Raw genomic sequence first — 18429 nt, forward strand, 5'->3', positions numbered from 1 at the left:
CATCCAACATGTCTGAAGCTGCCACTGCCTCTGCCAACGCCTCGTCGAGCGACTTTGACCTCAAGCACGCAAAGACGGCCCTGACCCTCTCGTCCACAACCGCCCGAATCGCCCAATTGCGCGCCATTGACGAGAAGATTGCCCATAAATGTGAGCACCGGTTCCCGTCTGTCCCTAGCAGCAAGTGGTCAAGTGGTGTGGTCAGCTAATCTAACCCTGTCTGTCTCTTCGGCTGTGGACAGCTCTCGACAAGCCCTCTACTCTAGGCCTCCTCAAGGTCATATTCTGGACCCATGCGTTTTACACCGATAAGCACTCTCGACACGCCGTACAGCGATGTCTTGTCTCGATCTGCAAAACAGGGGAAGCCGATGTCCTCGCCCCACTAGTGGCCGCCGTGAAGCAGGAGATCCAGAAACCCGGAATTGCGCCAGGAAATGCGTTTGTGCTGCTGGAATGGTGCAACCTATTGATTGATAACCTCGCCGGGACAACGCTCTGGGAGAAGTTTGGGAACGACATTATTCAAGCAACAGCCGATGGCCTCGACAAATGTCTTCAGGCGACCGCGAGGGACAGCGTGGGGAGGTCGGCGCTGGTCATCACTCGGAGGGGGTTCAGGAAAATTGTTTCAGCCGATATCAAGGCCGTCGAGGCTGCCATCAAGCTTCTCACAACCAAAGGAACACAATCAACCGCCAAAAATGCTGCCTTGTTGGGCGTGATTGCCGGTGTGTGCTCACGAAAACCCGAGGCTAAGCCCATTGTCGAAAGCGCAAAGAGCCTATACATTACCTTTTACACACGCGAGATTGTTGGATCAAGAACGCCAGTCCCCAAACACGTCGCCAATGGTCTGAGTGACTTTTTCTCAGCCTTCGTGACGGTTGAGGACCTCGACAAGGACGTTTTTCCAGCTCTGGAAAAGGGTCTGCTGAGAGCCCCTGAAGTGGTGCTGAACGATCTCATCACGCCCCTGGTTCGGTCTCTCCCTGGTTTCGACCTGTCCAAGGCACTCAGTGGGCGATTCACAAAACCACTACTCTCCAACCTCAAGTCTTCTAATGCTGCGATTCGCACTGGGGCTGTGTCGGCATTCAAAGCGCTCGCCACGAGCTCCAAGGATCTGACCGAGGTGGAAAAGTCTGCTGATGAAGTGCTCACTCCTCTAAAGGGGGGAAAGCTCGCCTCTGCCGAGCACAGGGTTCTTCACTCGGAAATCCTTGTTGCTTTGCCTACTTCCCCATCTATCGCAACCAAGATTGCCACTGGGCTCCCTACCGTTGTGGGCAAGGAGGCCAACGAAGCCGCCCTGAGCGCCGAAACTCTTGCTCTCAACGCCAGTGCTATTTCTCTGCTTACCGGGTCTGAAGTTCCAAAAGCGCTGGTTGACGTTTACGCCAAGGGGCTGGCAGACAAGAAGTTCCCCGTCCGTCGGATTTGGATTCTTCGAACCGGCGAGGTGCTGCGGAGCATTCCCCAAGATACCGAAGCAGGGCTTCCCGCGGGTTTCATCACGTTCGCTGAAGCTGTGGTGCCACCACTTTTGGCTACCTTCAACGAGGTTGTCGCCAACTCTGCCACCGCTTCGCAAAACGGCATTGTAACTGGCGCGCTTGTCGTCTGCGGCCTCGCACCGCTGTTCCACAGGTTGCAGAGCGCCAAGCTGCAGGAGGCCATCAAGAAGGCGGCTATCGAGAAGAACAGTTTGGCGTTTGAGCCAAAGCCATCCTACTTGCTCGTCCCAAGAATCTACGGCAAGTTCACTGGAGATGATCTCGAGTGGCTTACCCGCGCGCTCTCCAGCACAGCCTCTACCCTGGCTTCTAGCAACGCTGCCGCGAGGCTAGCCTGGGCGCAAGCATATATCTATGTGATTTGCTCCACCGTCACTACTCCTGCGGTAAGACGCCAGGCCATGGATAGTCTGACCGAGCTCTGTGTAAAGACAGCTGGTTCGGAAGAGTTGTCTATCGCCGCGGAGATTATCAACGGCTTGTGGCAGTGGATCGAAGCTCTCGAGACGGGCGACAAGGAAACAGCCGCTGTTCTTTCCAAGTCGGAAACGACCAACCTTCACCTGGTACTCAAGGCCATTTGCCTGAGCCCAGAACGGGCTGGACCTGAGGTCGACAAGACCAAACTGGAGACGCAAATGTGCTCTCTGCTCGTCTTGGCCAAGCCCAATCTTATCCCACGTGCGAGCTGGATTGAGCTTTGCCTGAGAGTCCAGCTTGATCCCGGTGAGCTCGCCAGAAAATACGACCAACGGCTCATCGACGAGATTGTTCAGAGGACTGGCTTCGAGCAAAAGTCAGAGGCCGTCAAGGCCGCAGCGTACAATGCGGCTGCCGAGCTCGTCTTTGTTGCCCCTGAAACCATGACTTCACGCATCGTTGACCTCATTCAACAAGACCTGGATGTCGCCGCGGTTGAGGCCGTCGGTCCTCTCGAAGCTGCCATCTTCCGCACCCCTGAAGGGACTGCATTTGTCGACGTTTTGGCCAAGAAACAAAACACGGTTCCCAACAAGAACACCAAGGATTATGACACATTGAAGTGGGAGCAGGAGCTCAGAGAACAGCTCGCTCTAAAGAAGGGTACTCAAAAGAAGCTCACTGCCGACGAGATCGCCAAGGTGAACGCCCAGCTCAAGAAAGAGGCGGAGGTCCGGAACTCTGTCCGCCAGACTGCTGCCAAGTTGATTCGGGGCTTCGGCATTGTCAAGAGTCTGGCCACAGGCCCACCAACAGATGCCAGCCGCTGGATCGGAGCGGCCGTCAAGGCAACCCTGGATGTTATCGATGCCGGCGCTTGCTTGATCACTGCAGAGACGGGCCCATTAACTTTGGTCTCTTGTGCCGAGCAAGTCACGAACCGACTTGGGCCCATCCGCCCCTTCATCGGGGCTGCTACCCTCCGCGCCCATGAGGTCTCAGCACTGCCGGACACCTATACCCAAGAGCCTTTCTTTGATCTTGTTACCAGGGTGCTGTACCGCTTGCGTTTCGCTGGTGAGCAGCGCCCCTTTGACACGGTCTCGCTCATTTACATCTTGCCGCTCGTGCTGCTTGTCCTGGAGAAGGGGGGTTTTGCCGCCACCGCCGAAGACCGCGATGCCCAGGTTGTTCTCGCCATCGATATTCTCACTTTCCACACAGATGCCTCGTCGGATGAGGCGGTTCCCCGTGATCAAATCATTGCCACGCTGATTGCGTCGATGCAAAAGTACAACCAGCACTACAAGATCATCAAGGATTGCTTTGCCGACATGGTGCGCTGTGTTGCCCCCAACATCACTCCTGAAGAAATTGCAATCCTGTCTCGCGGTGCCGTTGTTTCTCAAACAAGCGTGCGGTCTGCGGTGCTGCAGTCCATCAGCGCCGATGTGGACATGAGCGATCTTGAGGTCTCGGAAGAGATCTGGCTCGCCTGCCACGACGACGTGGAAGAGAACGTTGATACGGCTCGCGAGATTTGGGAGGAGAGTGAGTTCAAGGTTACCGAAGAGCTCGCTCACAAGATGCTGCCCTACTTGGAAAGCAAGGATGCGCAGCTTCGCCGCGCCGCTGCCAGATCGCTTGCCGAGGCTGCCAGCCAACACCCCAATGTCATCAACCCTATTCTTGAGAAGCTCAGGGCATCTTACAGCGAGCTAGCGAAGCCTCGCGTGCAGCTGCTGGATGAGTTTGGCATGCCCAAGAAGATGGACCTGACGGATCCTTGGGAGGCTAGACATGGTATTGCCCTCGCATTCAAGGATATTGCACAACATTTGCAAAAGAACCAGCTCGAGCCATTCTTTGCCTATCTCATCGAGCAAGGGCCGCTCGGTGACCGAAACGGCAATGTACGTGCGGAAATGCTCGAGGCTGCCAACATTGCCATCGAAATTCACGGCAAGGGCATTCTTGACAATCTCATGAAGACGTTTGAAAAGACGCTCGAGGCGCCTGACAAGCACTCTGAGGCGGCAGACCGTGTCAACGAGGCTGTTATCATCATGTATGGTGCTCTTGCCCGCCATCTCAAGCACGGCGACAAGAAGATCCCGGTTGTCATTGAGCGCCTGCTTTCGACGCTCAGCACCCCGTCCGAAACTGTGCAGTATGCCATTGCCGAGTGCCTCCCTCCCCTGGTTCGTATTTCGGGTGACAAGTCGTCCAAGTACTTCGACCAGATGCTCGAGGTTTTGATGACGTCTCAGAAGTACCCTGAGCAGCGCGGTGCTGCCTACGGTCTGGCTGGTCTTGTCCAGGGCAGGGGCATTGCTGTGCTGAAGGAGTATCGCATCCTGGTTACCCTTCACAGCTGCCTCGAGAACAAGAAGGATGTCCGTCAGCGCGAGTCTGCCCTACTGGCTTATGAGTTGCTGTCAACCATTCTGGGCCGTGTCTTTGAGCCCTATGTCATCCAGATCGTGCCCCAGCTTCTCGCCGGTTTCGGTGATGCCAACGCGGATGTGCGTGAGGCTGCTCTGGCTGCTGCCAAGGCCTGCTTTGCCAAGCTGAGCTCGTATGGTGTTAAGCAGATTTTGCCCACACTCCTCAGAGGTCTTGACGACGATCAGTGGCGTAGCAAAAAGGGAGCTTGCGATCTGTTGGGTGCCATGGCGTACCTGGACCCTCAACAGCTGGCTCAGAGTCTTCCCGAGATTATCCCACCACTGACGGCTGTCCTGAACGACAGTCACAAGGAGGTGCGGTCTGCGGCCAACAAGAGTTTGAAGAGATTTGGCGAGGTCATCACCAACCCCGAGATTCACAGCTTGGTCGATGTTCTCCTCAAGGCCCTCAGCGATGCCACCAAGTATACCGACACTGCTCTCGATGCGCTCATCAAGGTGCAGTTCGTGCATTACCTCGACGCGCCTTCGCTGGCTCTTGTTAGCCGTATCTTGGAGCGTGGTTTGGCCGATCGTTCCAACACCAAGCGCAAGGCGGCCCAGGTCATTGGCAGCTTGGCCCATCTTACCGAGCGCAAGGATTTGGTCTCTCATCTGCCTGTGCTCGTGGCTGGTCTCAAGCTTGCTATTGTTGATCCTGTGCCTACCACCCGTGCCACAGCTTCCCGCGCCCTTGGTTCACTTGTTGAGAAGCTGGGCGAGGATGCGCTGCCAGATCTTATTCCCGGTCTTATGCAGACGCTCAAGTCCGATACTGGTGCGGGCGACAGACTTGGTTCTGCCCAGGCGCTCAGTGAGGTCCTTGCTGGTCTTGGTACTTCGAGGTTGGAGGAGACCTTGCCTACCATTTTGCAAAATGTCGAGTCTGCCAAGGCCTCGGTCCGCGAGGGCTTCATGTCGCTGTTCATCTTCTTGCCCGTGTGCTTCGGCAACAGCTTCGCCAACTATCTCGGCAAGATCATCCCGCCTATCTTGTCTGGTCTTGCGGATGATGTTGAGAGCATCAGAGAAACAGCTCTCCGTGCTGGTCGCCTTCTGGTCAAGAACTTTGCAGTTCGTGCGGTTGACTTGCTCCTTCCTGAGCTTGAGCGTGGTCTTGCTGACGATAGCTACCGCATCCGTCTCAGCTCTGTTGAGTTGGTCGGTGATTTGTTGTTCAACTTGGCTGGTATCAAAGCCAATGCCGAGGAGGACGAGGAGGAGGATCAAGATGCTACCAAGGAGGCCGGTGCGTCTCTCCGTGAGGTTCTCGGGGATGAGAAGCGGAACAAGATTCTCTCGGCGCTGTATGTCTGCAGATGTGATACCGCGGGTGCGGTGCGGTCGGCGGCTATCAGTGTCTGGAAGGCGTTGGTGCACAGTCCCAGAACCCTCAAGGAGCTGGTACCAACGCTCACGCAGCTTATTATTCGGCGGTTGGGCAGCTCCAATATGGAGCACAAGGTCATTGCTAGCAACGCCCTTGGTGAACTTATCAGGAAGGCTGGAGATGGTGTGCTGGCTACCTTGTTGCCTACGCTGGAGGAGGGCTTGCAGACGTCGAGCGATGTGGACGCCAAGCAGGGCATCTGCCTTGCGCTCAAGGAGCTCATCTCTTCTGCCTCTCCAGAAGCGCTGGAGGACCACGAGAAGACGCTCATTTCTGTTGTCCGCACGGCTCTCACCGACTCGGATGATGAGGTTCGCGAGGCAGCGGCCGAGGCATTTGACTCGCTGCAGCAGATCCTCGGCAAGCGTGCGATTGATCAGGTGCTGCCGTATCTGCTCAACTTGCTGCGGTCCGACGAGGATGCTGACAATGCTCTCGCGGCTCTGCTCACGTTGCTTACCGAGACGACGCGCTCCAACATCATTCTGCCCAACCTCATCCCGACGCTCATCGCGCCGCCTATTTCGGCCTTTAATGCAAAGGCGTTGGCGAGCCTGTCCAAGGTGGCCGGTCCGGCTATGAACCGCCGTCTGCCAAACATCATCAACTCGCTCATGGACAACATTATCAACTGCACCGAGGACGACCTCAGGGAAGACCTCGACAACTCGTTTGACACGGTGCTGCTGTCTATTGACGAGTATGACGGGCTCAATGTGGTGATGAACGTGCTGTTGCAGCTCACCAAGCACGAAGATCACCGCAAGAGATCGGCTACCGCTCGCCATTTGGCCAAGTTCTTCGCCGAGGCCGACGTGGACTACTCGAGATACAACCAGGACATCATCCGGGCGCTGCTGATCTCGTTTGACGATCGTGACAAGGAAGTCGTCCGGTCCGCGTGGAGCGCCCTGAGCGAGTTCACCAAGCGGCTCAAGAAGGAGGAGATGGAGGCGCTGGTCCCGTCGACAAGACAGACGCTCCTCCACGTGGGCGTTGCGGGGGCCAACCTACCTGGTTTCGAGCTGCCCAAGGGCATCAACGCCATCTTGCCCATCTTCTTGCAGGGTCTCATGAACGGCACGACAGAACAGAGGGTCAGCGCCGCGCTGGCCATCTCCGACGTGGTGGACAGGACGAGCGAGGCGGCGCTCAAGCCGTTTGTCACACAGATCACCGGCCCGCTCATCCGTGTTGTGTCTGAGCGGTCGACCGAGGTCAAGTCAGCGATTTTGCTTACGCTGAATAACTTGTTGGAGAAGATGCCGGCGGCGCTGAAGCCGTTCTTGCCGCAGCTGCAGAGGACGTTTGCCAAGAGTTTGGCGGACACGTCGAGCGAGCAGTTGAGGAGCAGGGCGGCGAAGGCGCTGGGGACGCTGATCAAGTTTACGCCGAGGGTTGACCCGCTGATTGCGGAGTTGGTGACGGGTTCGAAGACGAGCGATACCGGGGTCAAGACGGCCATGCTCAAGGCGCTGTATGAGGTTGTTAGCCGGGCGGGAGGCAACATGGGTGAGGGGTCGAGGCAGGCGATCCTGGGGATGATTGACGGGGGGGATGAGCTGGACGAGAGGGACAGCGGGATGGTGATTACGCATGCGAAGCTGTTTGGGGCGTTGGTCAGGAACGTCAGTGTGGAAGTGGCCGGGGGGTTGTTGAGGAACAGGGTACTGAAGGGAGGGGAAGGGGGTTTGATGGGGGTGTTGGCGTTGAATGCGGTTCTGTTGGAGGCGGCGGGAGTGGTGGGTGAGTGTGGGCTTGGGGACGAGTTGCCCGAGTTACTTTGCGCGGGAATGGTTGGGAAGGATGTGAGTACTATTTGCTTTTGATGTCTTGTTTTGGGAGTTCGAAAAGAAGCTAACGTTTGAACACAGCCGTCGATTGCGGACAATTATATCGCCGCCACAGGGAAATACCTCCTTTCTGCCGACCTCCCCAAGTCGTTTGAGAGCACCAAGCCCATCTTCACCACACTGTCCACCATTATCCCTCCGGGCAACGCGAGCGACACGCGCCGGTTGGCGCTTGTGCTCGTCCGGACTCTGGCGCGCACCCATCCCGACATGGTCCGCCCTCACCTGAGCATCCTTGCGCCGCCCGTGTTTGCCTCGGTGAGGGACACGGTCATCCCGGTCAAGCTGGCGGCAGAGGCGGCGTTTGTGCAGCTTTTTGCCGTGGCGGACGAGGAGAGCAAGGTGTTTGACAAGTGGATTTCGGGGATGGACTTGCAGGCCAATGCGAAGAGGAGCATGCAGGATTACTTCAAGAGGGTGGCGCTGAGGTTGGGGGCACAGGTTAGGGAGAGGAGGGAGGCGGAGGGGGGGCAGGGGGGGTTGGGGCTGTCGAATGATGAGGTGGAGGATGAGAAGGAATTGATGGCAGTTGGGAAGGTGGATGTCGGGGGGGATGTTTTTGGGGAGGAGTAAGGGGGGGGATAAAAGGGTTGTGTCTACATGGTGTTACATAGGTAGTTGGGAAGGGAAAAATGTTATTTTGATGTATTTTGCTGATGGGGAGGGTGGTAGTACTTTAATTGGTGTTTGCGTGTACTTTGAAGATCAAAAAGATTTGATGTCTCCACTTACATCTGGCAAAGGGGTGATTCAAGTGTCATGGTTTGGTTGTTGGTGACTGAACATGTGGAACGTAATTTAAAGTGTTGAGACTTGAGAGGTATAGTGGTGTGTTGTGTTGTGTTGTGTTGTGTTGCTGAGGTAAAGAAAAGCCTAGAGTTCCACCGTTGAGGACTCGGGATATGTTTGATGTTTAATAAACTTTAGGGGACAGTTGAGTGACAGTTCGGGCATCCTTGATGGCTTTCAAAAGAGAATCATCTGTTGGCGGCAAATGATGGTAGAAAAGTGTTGAGAAGGTATATGTAATACTCTTTTTGGGGACTTTGAATTCATATTGCAGGCTATTGACTTTAAATTGTAAACGACGTGTATGCATGTGGGTTGGCTGTTAGGGTGTGGAAATGGGAGTGTGGTATTTGAGGAGAAACTAAATGAAGAATAGCCTCCGAGACAACTGGCAGGGATGATAAAAGGGGATTGAGGTGTTGGGGACGGGATTCGGGTTTTTGAAGTTGGCTGTAGTAACTATTTTGCTGTGTTGCCATGGGCAAGTATGTTTGTCAGGAGAAGACTGCATCCATGGCTTCGATATGTTTGAGTAGGTGGAAGACGGGCCTCATTTGAGTATCTACCTCCTCGTGATCAAAAGTTCGAGGTCCATGGTTGCAAAAGTGTTGATAGAATTGTTTTCTGGTGGAATGCCTGTTTTGGCATCTGATGTCAATGGGAAGCCGGGCATGCACAAACGTCATGAAGTCATGATTTGTAAGTGCAAGTGCTTGGTGTCCAAGAAGACCCGACCCGAGTCTGTGCCCACGGGAAAATAAGTTTCATTTTTTGCTTCTATCTTTCTCCTGGCAACTTAGGCCTTACTAACATGCTATCAGGTAATCATATCATTCAAATAGCAATAACCTGCCAATATCTGCCCCATGTCAACAGAGAGCAAGCTGATGTTGTCGTTGATGGGCCCTTGATAAGCTGATAGGAAATAAAGTGGGGGCGGGCGCATGGACCGCTGACTCCTCGCCGGAGTTGCAGCGAGCAATTGGTTGCACGCGTTAGGGCACGTGATCCACACGAACCCTTTGCCAATCGCAGCCAAATTTTCGGGCCCACCCGGGAAACCCACAAACTGGCGGCTTGAGAAATTCTGAGGAACGAACTTCCCCTCAGCGGAAAATCCAATCCATCGACAACCTCCCATACTAACCATCTACAGCATCAATCCGTCAAGATGTGAGTACCAGCCGTCATCGATCCGACCGATTCCCACCATCACAGACCTGCCACATTTCAGAGGCCGGCGAGTTTGGGGGGCACGATGGCCAACTCCTCCGTGCAAACCGAACGAACCGCCGAAGATACAGCCCTTGTCGAATCCCCGATTTCCGTCGAGCACACACACACACATACTCACTTCCAGACACACGCGCCCATCGAAAAAAATAAAATAAAAATACAGACAGAGCGACAAGATGCTGACGTTTTCGGCTCTGTAGGGTTAACCTGAGGACCCAGAAGCGCCTGGCGTCGTCCGTCCTGGGCTGCGGTCAGCGCAAGATTTGGCTCGACCCCAACGAGGTCAGCGAGATCTCCAACGCCAACTCCCGCCAGACGATCCGCAAGCTCGTCTCCGATGGCCTCATCATCAAGAAGCCCGTCACCATGCACTCGCGCTCTCGCGCGCGGGAGCTGAACCTCGCCCGCCGGATTGGTCGCCACCGTGGCTTCGGTAAGCGCAAGGGTACCGCCGATGCCCGTATGCCCGAGTACGTAACAACCGCCTTCGATTTCCCGGCCGAGTATCAGAATGGGAGGATAGGACTCGAAGACAGTCGGGGATATCTTTTTGGATTTTGATGCTGGGGAAGGGGGGGTGGATAGAAGAAATGCATGACAAATCGAGCATGTGTGCTGACAATCAGTGCAGGCAGGTCCTCTGGATGCGTCGCCAGCGTGTCCTCCGCCGTCTGCTCGTCAAGTACCGCGCCAGCGGCAAGATTGACAAGCACCTCTACCACGAGCTCTACCACTCCGCCAAGGGTAACACCTTCAAGCACAAGCGCGCCCTCGTTGAGCACGTATGTTTTCCTCCATCTTGTGGGCGGTGTGTTTTTGACACATGACACTGACATTCACCCTCGCAGATTCACCGTGCCAAGGCCGAGAAGGCTCGTGAGAGACAGATCAAGGAGGAGATGGATGCCAAGCGTGCCAGAACCAAGGCTGCCCGCGAGCGCAAGCTCGAGAGACAGGCGGCGAAGAGAAACGCCCTTCTCGGCGAGGGCGAGGAGGAGTCCAAGTAGATTTCTTCATCAACAATGTGAATGGACAATGGATTCTTGGCGGCCTTGCATTCGGAGTAATGGGTTGGGCTCTTTTATGGACGCATTCTCTCTACCTCTCGGTCCTCTCTCTGCTGCCACACACGCTGGGCTCGCTCCCCCCGGCCGTGCAGGTGTGTGCTGTTGTGATGGGACGTGGTCTCTCCAGACTCGAGACAAGTTCTGGCTTCCATGTTTAGGCATTGAAAAACGGAATCAATGGGTTTGCCGGGTGCGATGACAATTATTTTCTTTTTCCCTTCGAGATATTGACAATCTGGTACATGTACAATGCTGTGCGGTTCAAGTTTGACGTGCTTGTGGGAGATGGACATGTCGAAGCAAACGAATTGGGCGAGTGATCACAAACATGGATGTACACATCATTGAGCGAAAAGAGGCGAGCTTCGCAAGGTCTATATCCGTCACAAGACACCACTTGGCATCTCTGCTCAACAGTGACGCTACCTACCTATCTACGCAACCATCATGGATCCTTGCCAAAAGCACGTCCGTCCCATGTTCGAAACAGAGTACAGTAGGGATACACGAGCTACCTAGAACTAAAACACCCCAAGCTACCTTGTCGGAAGCTCGCAAATAACGTAATGAAATGCCCTCAACCCCAGTCCGCCCAGAGAAAACACAAGCAAAAGCAGTGCAAAGTATAGAGTAATAAGAACCACCTTTTGTGTCTAGTGGGTGCATCAACGTAATATTGTGGTTGGGTCAGAGGCAGTCAAATTGTTCCGTTCAAAAGGTTGGTGAATCTGGCGCCCGGAACATGTCAGCATGTCCCCCTAAGAAGGAGGACCAAATTGCATATGTGATCGAAGCGCGCTCATCATCCCCAATATAGTTGATTTGAAGAAGAAAAAGAAGAAGAAAAAGGGGTCAAGCTCGGAGCGGGGGGGAATTGGGAAGTAAAATACCCTTGGTGTTTGTGTGGGTGCACGTGCCGCGGTGTGGCTTGTGGCTGGTAGTTGAGCGTGGCTTGACAAAAGGTGGATGGTGTAATGTGGTGGGGGAAAGGTCGGCGTTTGGGGGACGGACAACCGCGGGTCGGGTCGGAGTGCTTGTGGTTGGCGCTGCCCAATCAGAGAGGGGTCTAGCGGTAGGTCCCATCCATGGCTGTTGTTCGCCGCCCGTCATTTATTACTCCGGGTTTATTTCCAATCACAAACCTTGCTTTGGTTCGGTGTCATTGGTGGTTTGAGAGACGAAAGGTTATTCCTCTTGATACCACTACCTTGCTGGAGATTCGGGAAGAGGCAATTGGTATGTTTTTTTCTCTCTCTGGGTTGTGCGGGTGGTGTGGTTGCTTGTCTGACAGTGGTGGGTTTGAGTAGGAGCTCGAAACTTGACTTACATACGATGACGACAATCCCAGCGTTACGGAGCGCCGCCGGCGGTTCCCCCTCGGCTGCGATGATGAGAAGGATGATAGCCACCACCACCACGACGGCCACGATGACGAGGAGGGCGGGACAGCTTGGGGGATGGAGGTCAAGACAGCAGCAGCAGCAGCAGAAAAGATTGGTTTCGTCGTTAGGGAATGATACGCAGCAGAAGGTGGGGGATTTATGTTGACGTACAAGGAAGGGAAAGAAAACAAATGCTGACAGGCGCATGCAGTTGCTTGCGGCGCATTTGCAGCAGGCGGATCCGATCATGTATGATATTGTCGAGAAGGTTAGTACCCAGGAGAAGGAGTGCGATGGGGCATGGTGGCGGGGGTGTGCCGAAGCTGACGTGGTGACAAACAGGAGAAAGTCAGGCAAAAGCAGTTCATCAACTTGATCCCTTCCGAGAACTTTACCTCACAGGCGGTGCTGGATGCGCTGGGGAGTCCTATGCAGAGTGGGTTTTCTTGCGAACCTGGAGGAGTGGGACGAGAATGCTAATGGTGGACAACAGACAAGTACTCTGAGGGATACCCAGGCGCGAGATACTACGGCGGTAACGAGTTCATCGATGCCTCCGAGAGATTATGCCAGCAGCGCGCACTCGAGACGTTTGGACTGGATGCCAAGGAGTGGGGGGTGAATGTTCAAGGTAGGATAAAGGGAGGGACGGCGTCAAGAGAAAGGAATGAGTGCTGACAATGTTGGGAATGAATAGCTCTCTCTGGTGCGCCAGCGAACCTGTATGTCTACTCAGCCATCATGGAAACTCATGATCGGTTGATGGGTCTCGATCTCCCCCACGGCGGCCATCTTTCCCACGGGTACCAGACCCCCACCAAGAAGATCTCCTTCATCTCCAAGTACTTCGAGACGGTTCCTTACCGACTTGACGAGTCCACCGGCCTGATCGACTACGATAAGCTCGAGGAGCTGGCAACCATCTACCGCCCCAAGGTTATCGTCGCTGGCGCCTCGGCTTACAGCAGGCAAATCGATTATGCTCGTATGCGGGACATCGCCGACAAGGTGAAGGCCTACCTTGTGGCTGACATGGCGCATATCTCCGGTCTTGTCGCCGCCAAGGTCATGCCCGGGCCGTTTGGCTACGCAGACATTGTCACGACGACTTCTCACAAATCCCTCCGTGGCCCCCGTGGCGCGCTGATTTTCTTCCGCCGCGGTGTGAGGAAGGTCAACCCGAAGACCGGAGCGGAGGAGCTGTACAACCTCGAGAACCCCATCAACCAATCCGTGTTCCCCGGCCATCAGGGCGGTCCGCACAACCACACCATTGCCGCCTTGGCCGTGGCGCTCAAGCAGGCACAAACACCAGAGTTCAGGGCGTATCAATCGCAGGTCTTGTCCAATGCCAAAGCCTTCGCCAAGAGGCTGGGTGAACCAAAGGAAAAGGGCGGGCTGGGCTACAAGATTGTCTCGGGCGGTACTGATAACCATCTTGTTCTTGTCGATCTGAAGCCGCACGGCGTGGACGGGGCGAGAGTGGAACGGATCCTGGAGTTGGTCGGGGTAGCTTCCAACAAGAACACTGTTCCGGGTGACAAGAGCGCGTTGACGCCTGGTGGGTTGAGGATGGGAACTCCGGCCATGACGACGAGAGGATTCCAGGAGGAGGACTTTGCGCGGGTAGCGGATATTGTCGATAGGTCGGTGACGATTGCGGTCAGGGTGGACAAGGCGGCGAGGAAGGCGGCTGAGGAAAAGGGGGAGGGGAAGACGGCGGGGAAAGTGAAGACCTTTATGGAGTTTTTGGGGGATGGGGAGACGGACACGGAGATTGTGCAGTTGAGGAGTGAGGTGGCGGATTGGGTGGGGACGTATCCTGTTCCTTGGGAGGGGAAGTAAGTGGTGTGATGATGGGGGGGTTGGTGATGATGAGAAATGACATGATGAGATGAGGGAGGGGGGTCCGAGAAAGGAGTTTAACAGTCCTTTTGTCACGATGTGCAAGTTTTCCTTTTTTAGGTTTTTGTTGGTACTGTCTCAACATGGGTGTTTTTGGTATTGTCATGCATGTTTTGTACTCGGTGAATGGTTATACACAGGTTTGTGTTAAGTTCGACTAAATTTAGTCTGAATGAAACATCTACATCTCATTTGTTCACTTTGAAGACCGATATCATCATCCATATCTCATCATTAAAAAAAGCATGATGCTATTTTCGCTCATTCGCTTGCTAACATTCAAATTACAAGACTCCAAGATACCTATCCATTCCACTTTTTGTGTAAGTGTTTTTTTGTATATCCATCATCCAAGATGCCATGTATCCCAAATTTTCCATCTAGTCATGTCACGAAGGCTCTCCCTCCCACAGTCCCAACACCCTCTCCCTCACCCCAGCCCTCTGCTTGATCCCCTCGTAATACTTTCTGAGATATACCTGCCTGACCTCCTCTTCCCCCTCCTCTGTAGTTTTCCCCTTGCTCCCAAAACTCACTGCAAACACCCGCTCCCCACAAACCCTCACAATATCATGCAACACCGGCCACAAGGCGAAATCCACCGGCGACGCCGTCTCCCCCCCAAGGACGAACAACCCCTTCCCCCTCTCCGCACCGGCCCTGACCTCCCCCTCCCAAAACTCCAGCTCCTCCCACAGCAGCACCGTCACAACCTTCTTCACCTTGCCCATCCCGGGCTCCTCCCCTCCCAACCTCTCCCCCAACCCCTCCCGAACAGGCCGCCACACCCCCTCCCCAAACTCCCTCACCGCCCTGTCTAACAACATGAACCGCTTGGCCACCTGCCCAGGACCAAACTGATCATACCTCCTCCCCGCCCCGTAAACCGCATCCAAATACCTCAACACGTTCCCCCACCCCTCCACCACCCCCCGGTCGGGATCGTTATCCTCAAACCTGCCCCCCGCGGTGCTCACGCTCCCCTTTGCGCAATTTACCCCCAACTCCCCCAGCGCGAACAAGACGCTCGCGTTGGCGATGACGTCGCTCCCGAGACAGTACCGCTTCGGCGTCCCCATATGCAGCACAGTAAAACCGCCGGCGTAAAACCCCTCCCAGTCAAAAGCCGGATCGTTATTCTCGGCGGAAAAGGCCTTTAGGAGTTGAATCGCCTCCGGAGTCTGCCCGTTGCGGACGGGTTGGGCTTCACCAAAGGTTTTGCCGGGGGAGCCCTGGCCCCAGATGAGGGTTTGGGAGGGGTTGATGTACGTTCCGATTTGGCGGAAGGTGAGGGAGATGCGGTGGCCAGAGTGGGAGAGTTCAGAGGGGGATTTGGAAAGGGGGGGTCGTTTGTCCGGGCGGATGGCGTGGAGCCAGTGCTTGTTTGTCGAGAGGCCCATGCGGAGGAGCGAGTTGTGGGGGAGGGGGACGCGTTGGATCTGGCGTTTGGCTTTTTCCGCGGGCGAGGTTTCTTCTTGGTGGTGTTTGGAGGGGCGGCGTTTGGTGCGGAAAACCATGGTTCGCTCGGCGCCGAGGGAGAGGTTGGCGATGAAGCTGTTGGGGACGATGTCGAGGGTTTTGTCGCTGTGCTCGCTGATGTAGTCGTCGCCGCCGCGATAGTGCTGGATCAAGACGTGGTTGAGGGGGTGGCCGAGGTGCTTTTCGATTCCGGTCTTGATCTGGAGGACGGTGGGGGAGAAGGGGAGGAGAGGGGGCGATTCGTCGGCTGGGTGGCGGTAGACGGGCATGTTTCCGTCCTTGTCGACTTCACCCTGGACGGCTATGCGACGAGGAACCTCACCGCCCATGTGGGACATGCCGGCCCAGCTGACTTCCTCCAGCAGACGTTCAAAGGCATCGGCCGCGAGAGTTGGCGAGAGAACATTGGTGATGACATGAGTGTCGCCTTCACAGAAAGGCTCTGATACAGCACTGGTGAGTTTGACGTCCACACTCTTGGCATCCGAACCAGCTTCCATCTTGGGGCTGCCAGGCTCTTTGCTGTCCCTCTCAGAATCCGAATCTACCTCGATCTTGGAGTTGGTCAGCTGCTGGGTGATCTTCTCAACCTCCGGGTCTGGCTCGATCTTGGGGCTGTCGTGTTGCTTCTTGTCCATGTTGTCCGTCTCAGAGCCCACCTCGATCTCGGTTCTCTTGGTCTGGTGCTGCTCGTCAGGATCGGCTTTCTTCTCGGTCGAGTCCTTCACAGCAGGCGGAGTTGGGTCAGCGTTGGGAGGGGACCTCGGCGGCGATGCGAAGCTTTTATCGGAACCCGAGTGCCGCAGCCGTAGTCGGGCGTGTGTTCTTACCCTAGTGGCATTCTCAGATTTAGTGATTGGTGCGCCAGGGGCGCGGGCCGGACCTTGTGGGCTGCTCAATGACAGCTCGCCCTGCTTTGAACCACCAACACTCGTGACGGGCTGCTTCTCCTGTTTCCTCAGCGACTCATCATCGTTGTCTGACGGCGACGAGTCCGAGTCAGCCTCCAAGGCCGTGTGTATGTATTGCTGTTGGACTTGGACATGGGCGTCTTGGGAAGGGCGTTGGTGTGCAGCAGTCGAAGTGCTTGGCCCCCTTGCGCCCCGATCTGGTGGAGGCGGCGCCGTCTTGGGAGACGTGGAGGTGGGCCCGGGAGCCTTGTCTTTCCGTGGTGTGACCGAAGACCCGCTCGGCCGGTTCAACTGCATGTTGGAGATAAAGGGGGAGAGCCCAGACGGGCGGCTGTCTGCCGGCGGCGGTTGCAGTTCTTGCATGCCTGCGCTGGCGTTGACCACCTCGCTGCCCGTCAACTGCACGAGCTGTTTGACGGCGTTGAAGTGCCGCAGCTGATTCCGGAAACCACAGCAGTCCTCCACAATCGTAATCTCGTATCCATGTCTGCCTGCATCCAGCGCTGTCGCGTAGATGCTGATGTTGGTCAGGGCTCCACACACGTACAGCCCTGTCACGAAGCGACGCCTCAGTGTCTGCACCAACTCTTGTTGACTCGAGGCAAAGGCGCTGTAGTGTGTCTTGGTGAAGACAATATCCCGGGTTGCATCGACGGCTTCTTGGACTTCTGCAACCAACTCGGCTCCCTTGGTCCCCTTTCTAACACAGGGCTTCTTCGGGGCCCCTCCGTTGCTCAGAAATGCCTCGTCGTCAGCCTCCATCGCGGCGCCATCGTGTTCTCGTGAGGTGGGAGGGCGACCCCGAGCGCTGCCTGGTCTTGGTGGGCGTATTGGCACGTTGGCTGTGATGATCTGCTCTCCTTCGGCCGATAATGACCGGTGACGCTCAAACTCGCTGCGGACCCAGACCACATCACCGGCGCCAGAATCTCGGAAAGCTTTGACCAACTCAAGGGACCGCTTCACAAAGTCGTCAGGCTCGCTCACAGGCAGAGCTCCGTCTGGGGAAATAAAGTCATTTTGGAGGTCGACGACCAGCAGGGCCTTCCGTGTCCGTATGGCCGGAATGGCGGCGGGGTTGATGGGGAACGCAGGGCGCATGATGTGTTGACAGGCTTATGATAACATCAGTTTCTTGTTCAAATTGTCAACAAAAGAAGAAATTGAAAAGGGGGAGGAAAAAACCTTCAGAGTATTCTTGGATTTTCCACACAGCATCACCAGCCCGTCAACTCGATATGAGATATGCTTGAAAAGGCAAGAGACAGAAAAATTCAAGTCATAGGGCGCGTTGTTGACATGGCAAGCAAGCGTCGGCCGTGTCAGGTTGCAGCGGGTGGATGGTTCGTCGAGTGGCGCCTCGCTCTGTTTCACTCCCTGAGCTCCTCCGAGGTTGACGTCGATGTCTGGTGGGCCAAGAGATGCCGTTCTCGGATCGGAAGCTTATCACTGGGATATCCACTTGCCGCGGCGGGGAGTTTTAGTTGGTCGTTCTTGGAGGTTGGCGTGTATCGTCCCTCGAGCTGGCTTTTGGGGCAGATGATGGTGTTGACAGGAAAAGTACACGGGGACATCAACAGACTGAGCCAAGCGTTATTATTTGGTCATTCGGCGGCGGCGCAAACTCGAATCGGGCCGGACACTTTCAGGAAGGCTTCCGCTCTCGGTGGAAGAATCGGTCAGCAGAGACAGCAAAAGTCTCCGTGTTCAGACAAGAAGAAGAGAAGGTGACAAGACGGTTTTATGATGAGGGCCCGGGATGCGGCGGTGGGGTAAAAATGGCGATACGACCTTCATCTCTCAGATCGGAATCTCTTCTTCTGAAGGCTCGGGTGTGTGTGAGTGGTCCGCAATTTATCTAGCCCTGCCAGGCCCTCGCCAAGCACTGCAACAGCAACAACACCACGCATACACTACACGCCCCCCCTTCCATCTCCTGAAAATCATGTGTCTCCGTGTCTCATCAACCATCAACCTGCTGGAAGGAGTAAGGCCAGCTCTTGACACTGACAGGACCCCTGCCCCGCATGTTC

At 55.5% G+C, this 18429-nt stretch overlaps 3 protein-coding genes across 3 annotated transcripts; 2 read left to right on the forward strand and 1 right to left on the reverse strand.

Annotated features, from left to right (window-relative positions):
* Positions 1-8: 8 nt before the first annotated feature.
* GCN1 (translational activator of GCN4) lies at positions 9-11034 on the forward strand (the record flags this gene model as incomplete). Its single annotated transcript, XM_062883609.1, has 6 exons — positions 9-150; positions 243-7582; positions 7649-8196; positions 9853-10122; positions 10284-10434; positions 10501-11034. The coding sequence occupies 6 exons, from the start codon at positions 9-11 to the stop codon at positions 10657-10659; spliced, it is 8610 nt and encodes a 2869-aa protein (XP_062743022.1). The 3' UTR covers positions 10660-11034.
* Positions 11035-11754: 720 nt separating this feature from the next.
* CBS2 (Cytochrome B translational activator protein cbs2) lies at positions 11755-14212 on the forward strand. The gene is made up of 6 exons (XM_062889519.1): positions 11755-11955; positions 12027-12249; positions 12313-12369; positions 12444-12537; positions 12595-12732; positions 12799-14212. Exons 2-6 carry the CDS (start codon positions 12052-12054, stop codon positions 13944-13946), a joined length of 1635 nt encoding a protein of 544 aa, XP_062743023.1. The 5' UTR covers positions 11755-11955; positions 12027-12051; the 3' UTR covers positions 13947-14212.
* A 183-nt stretch (positions 14213-14395) lies between these two features.
* Positions 14396-17614, reverse strand: QC762_400670 (uncharacterized protein; the record flags this gene model as incomplete). The annotated part of the gene is made up of 3 exons (XM_062889520.1): positions 14396-16207; positions 16316-17440; positions 17582-17614. 3 exons carry the CDS (start codon positions 17612-17614, stop codon positions 14396-14398), a joined length of 2970 nt encoding a protein of 989 aa, XP_062743024.1.
* Positions 17615-18429: the final 815 nt, after the last annotated feature.

The sequence above is a fragment of the Podospora pseudocomata genome, chromosome 4 (assembly GCF_035222375.1).
Source record: "Podospora pseudocomata strain CBS 415.72m chromosome 4, whole genome shotgun sequence".
Classification (NCBI taxonomy): Eukaryota; Fungi; Ascomycota; class Sordariomycetes; order Sordariales; family Podosporaceae; genus Podospora; species Podospora pseudocomata.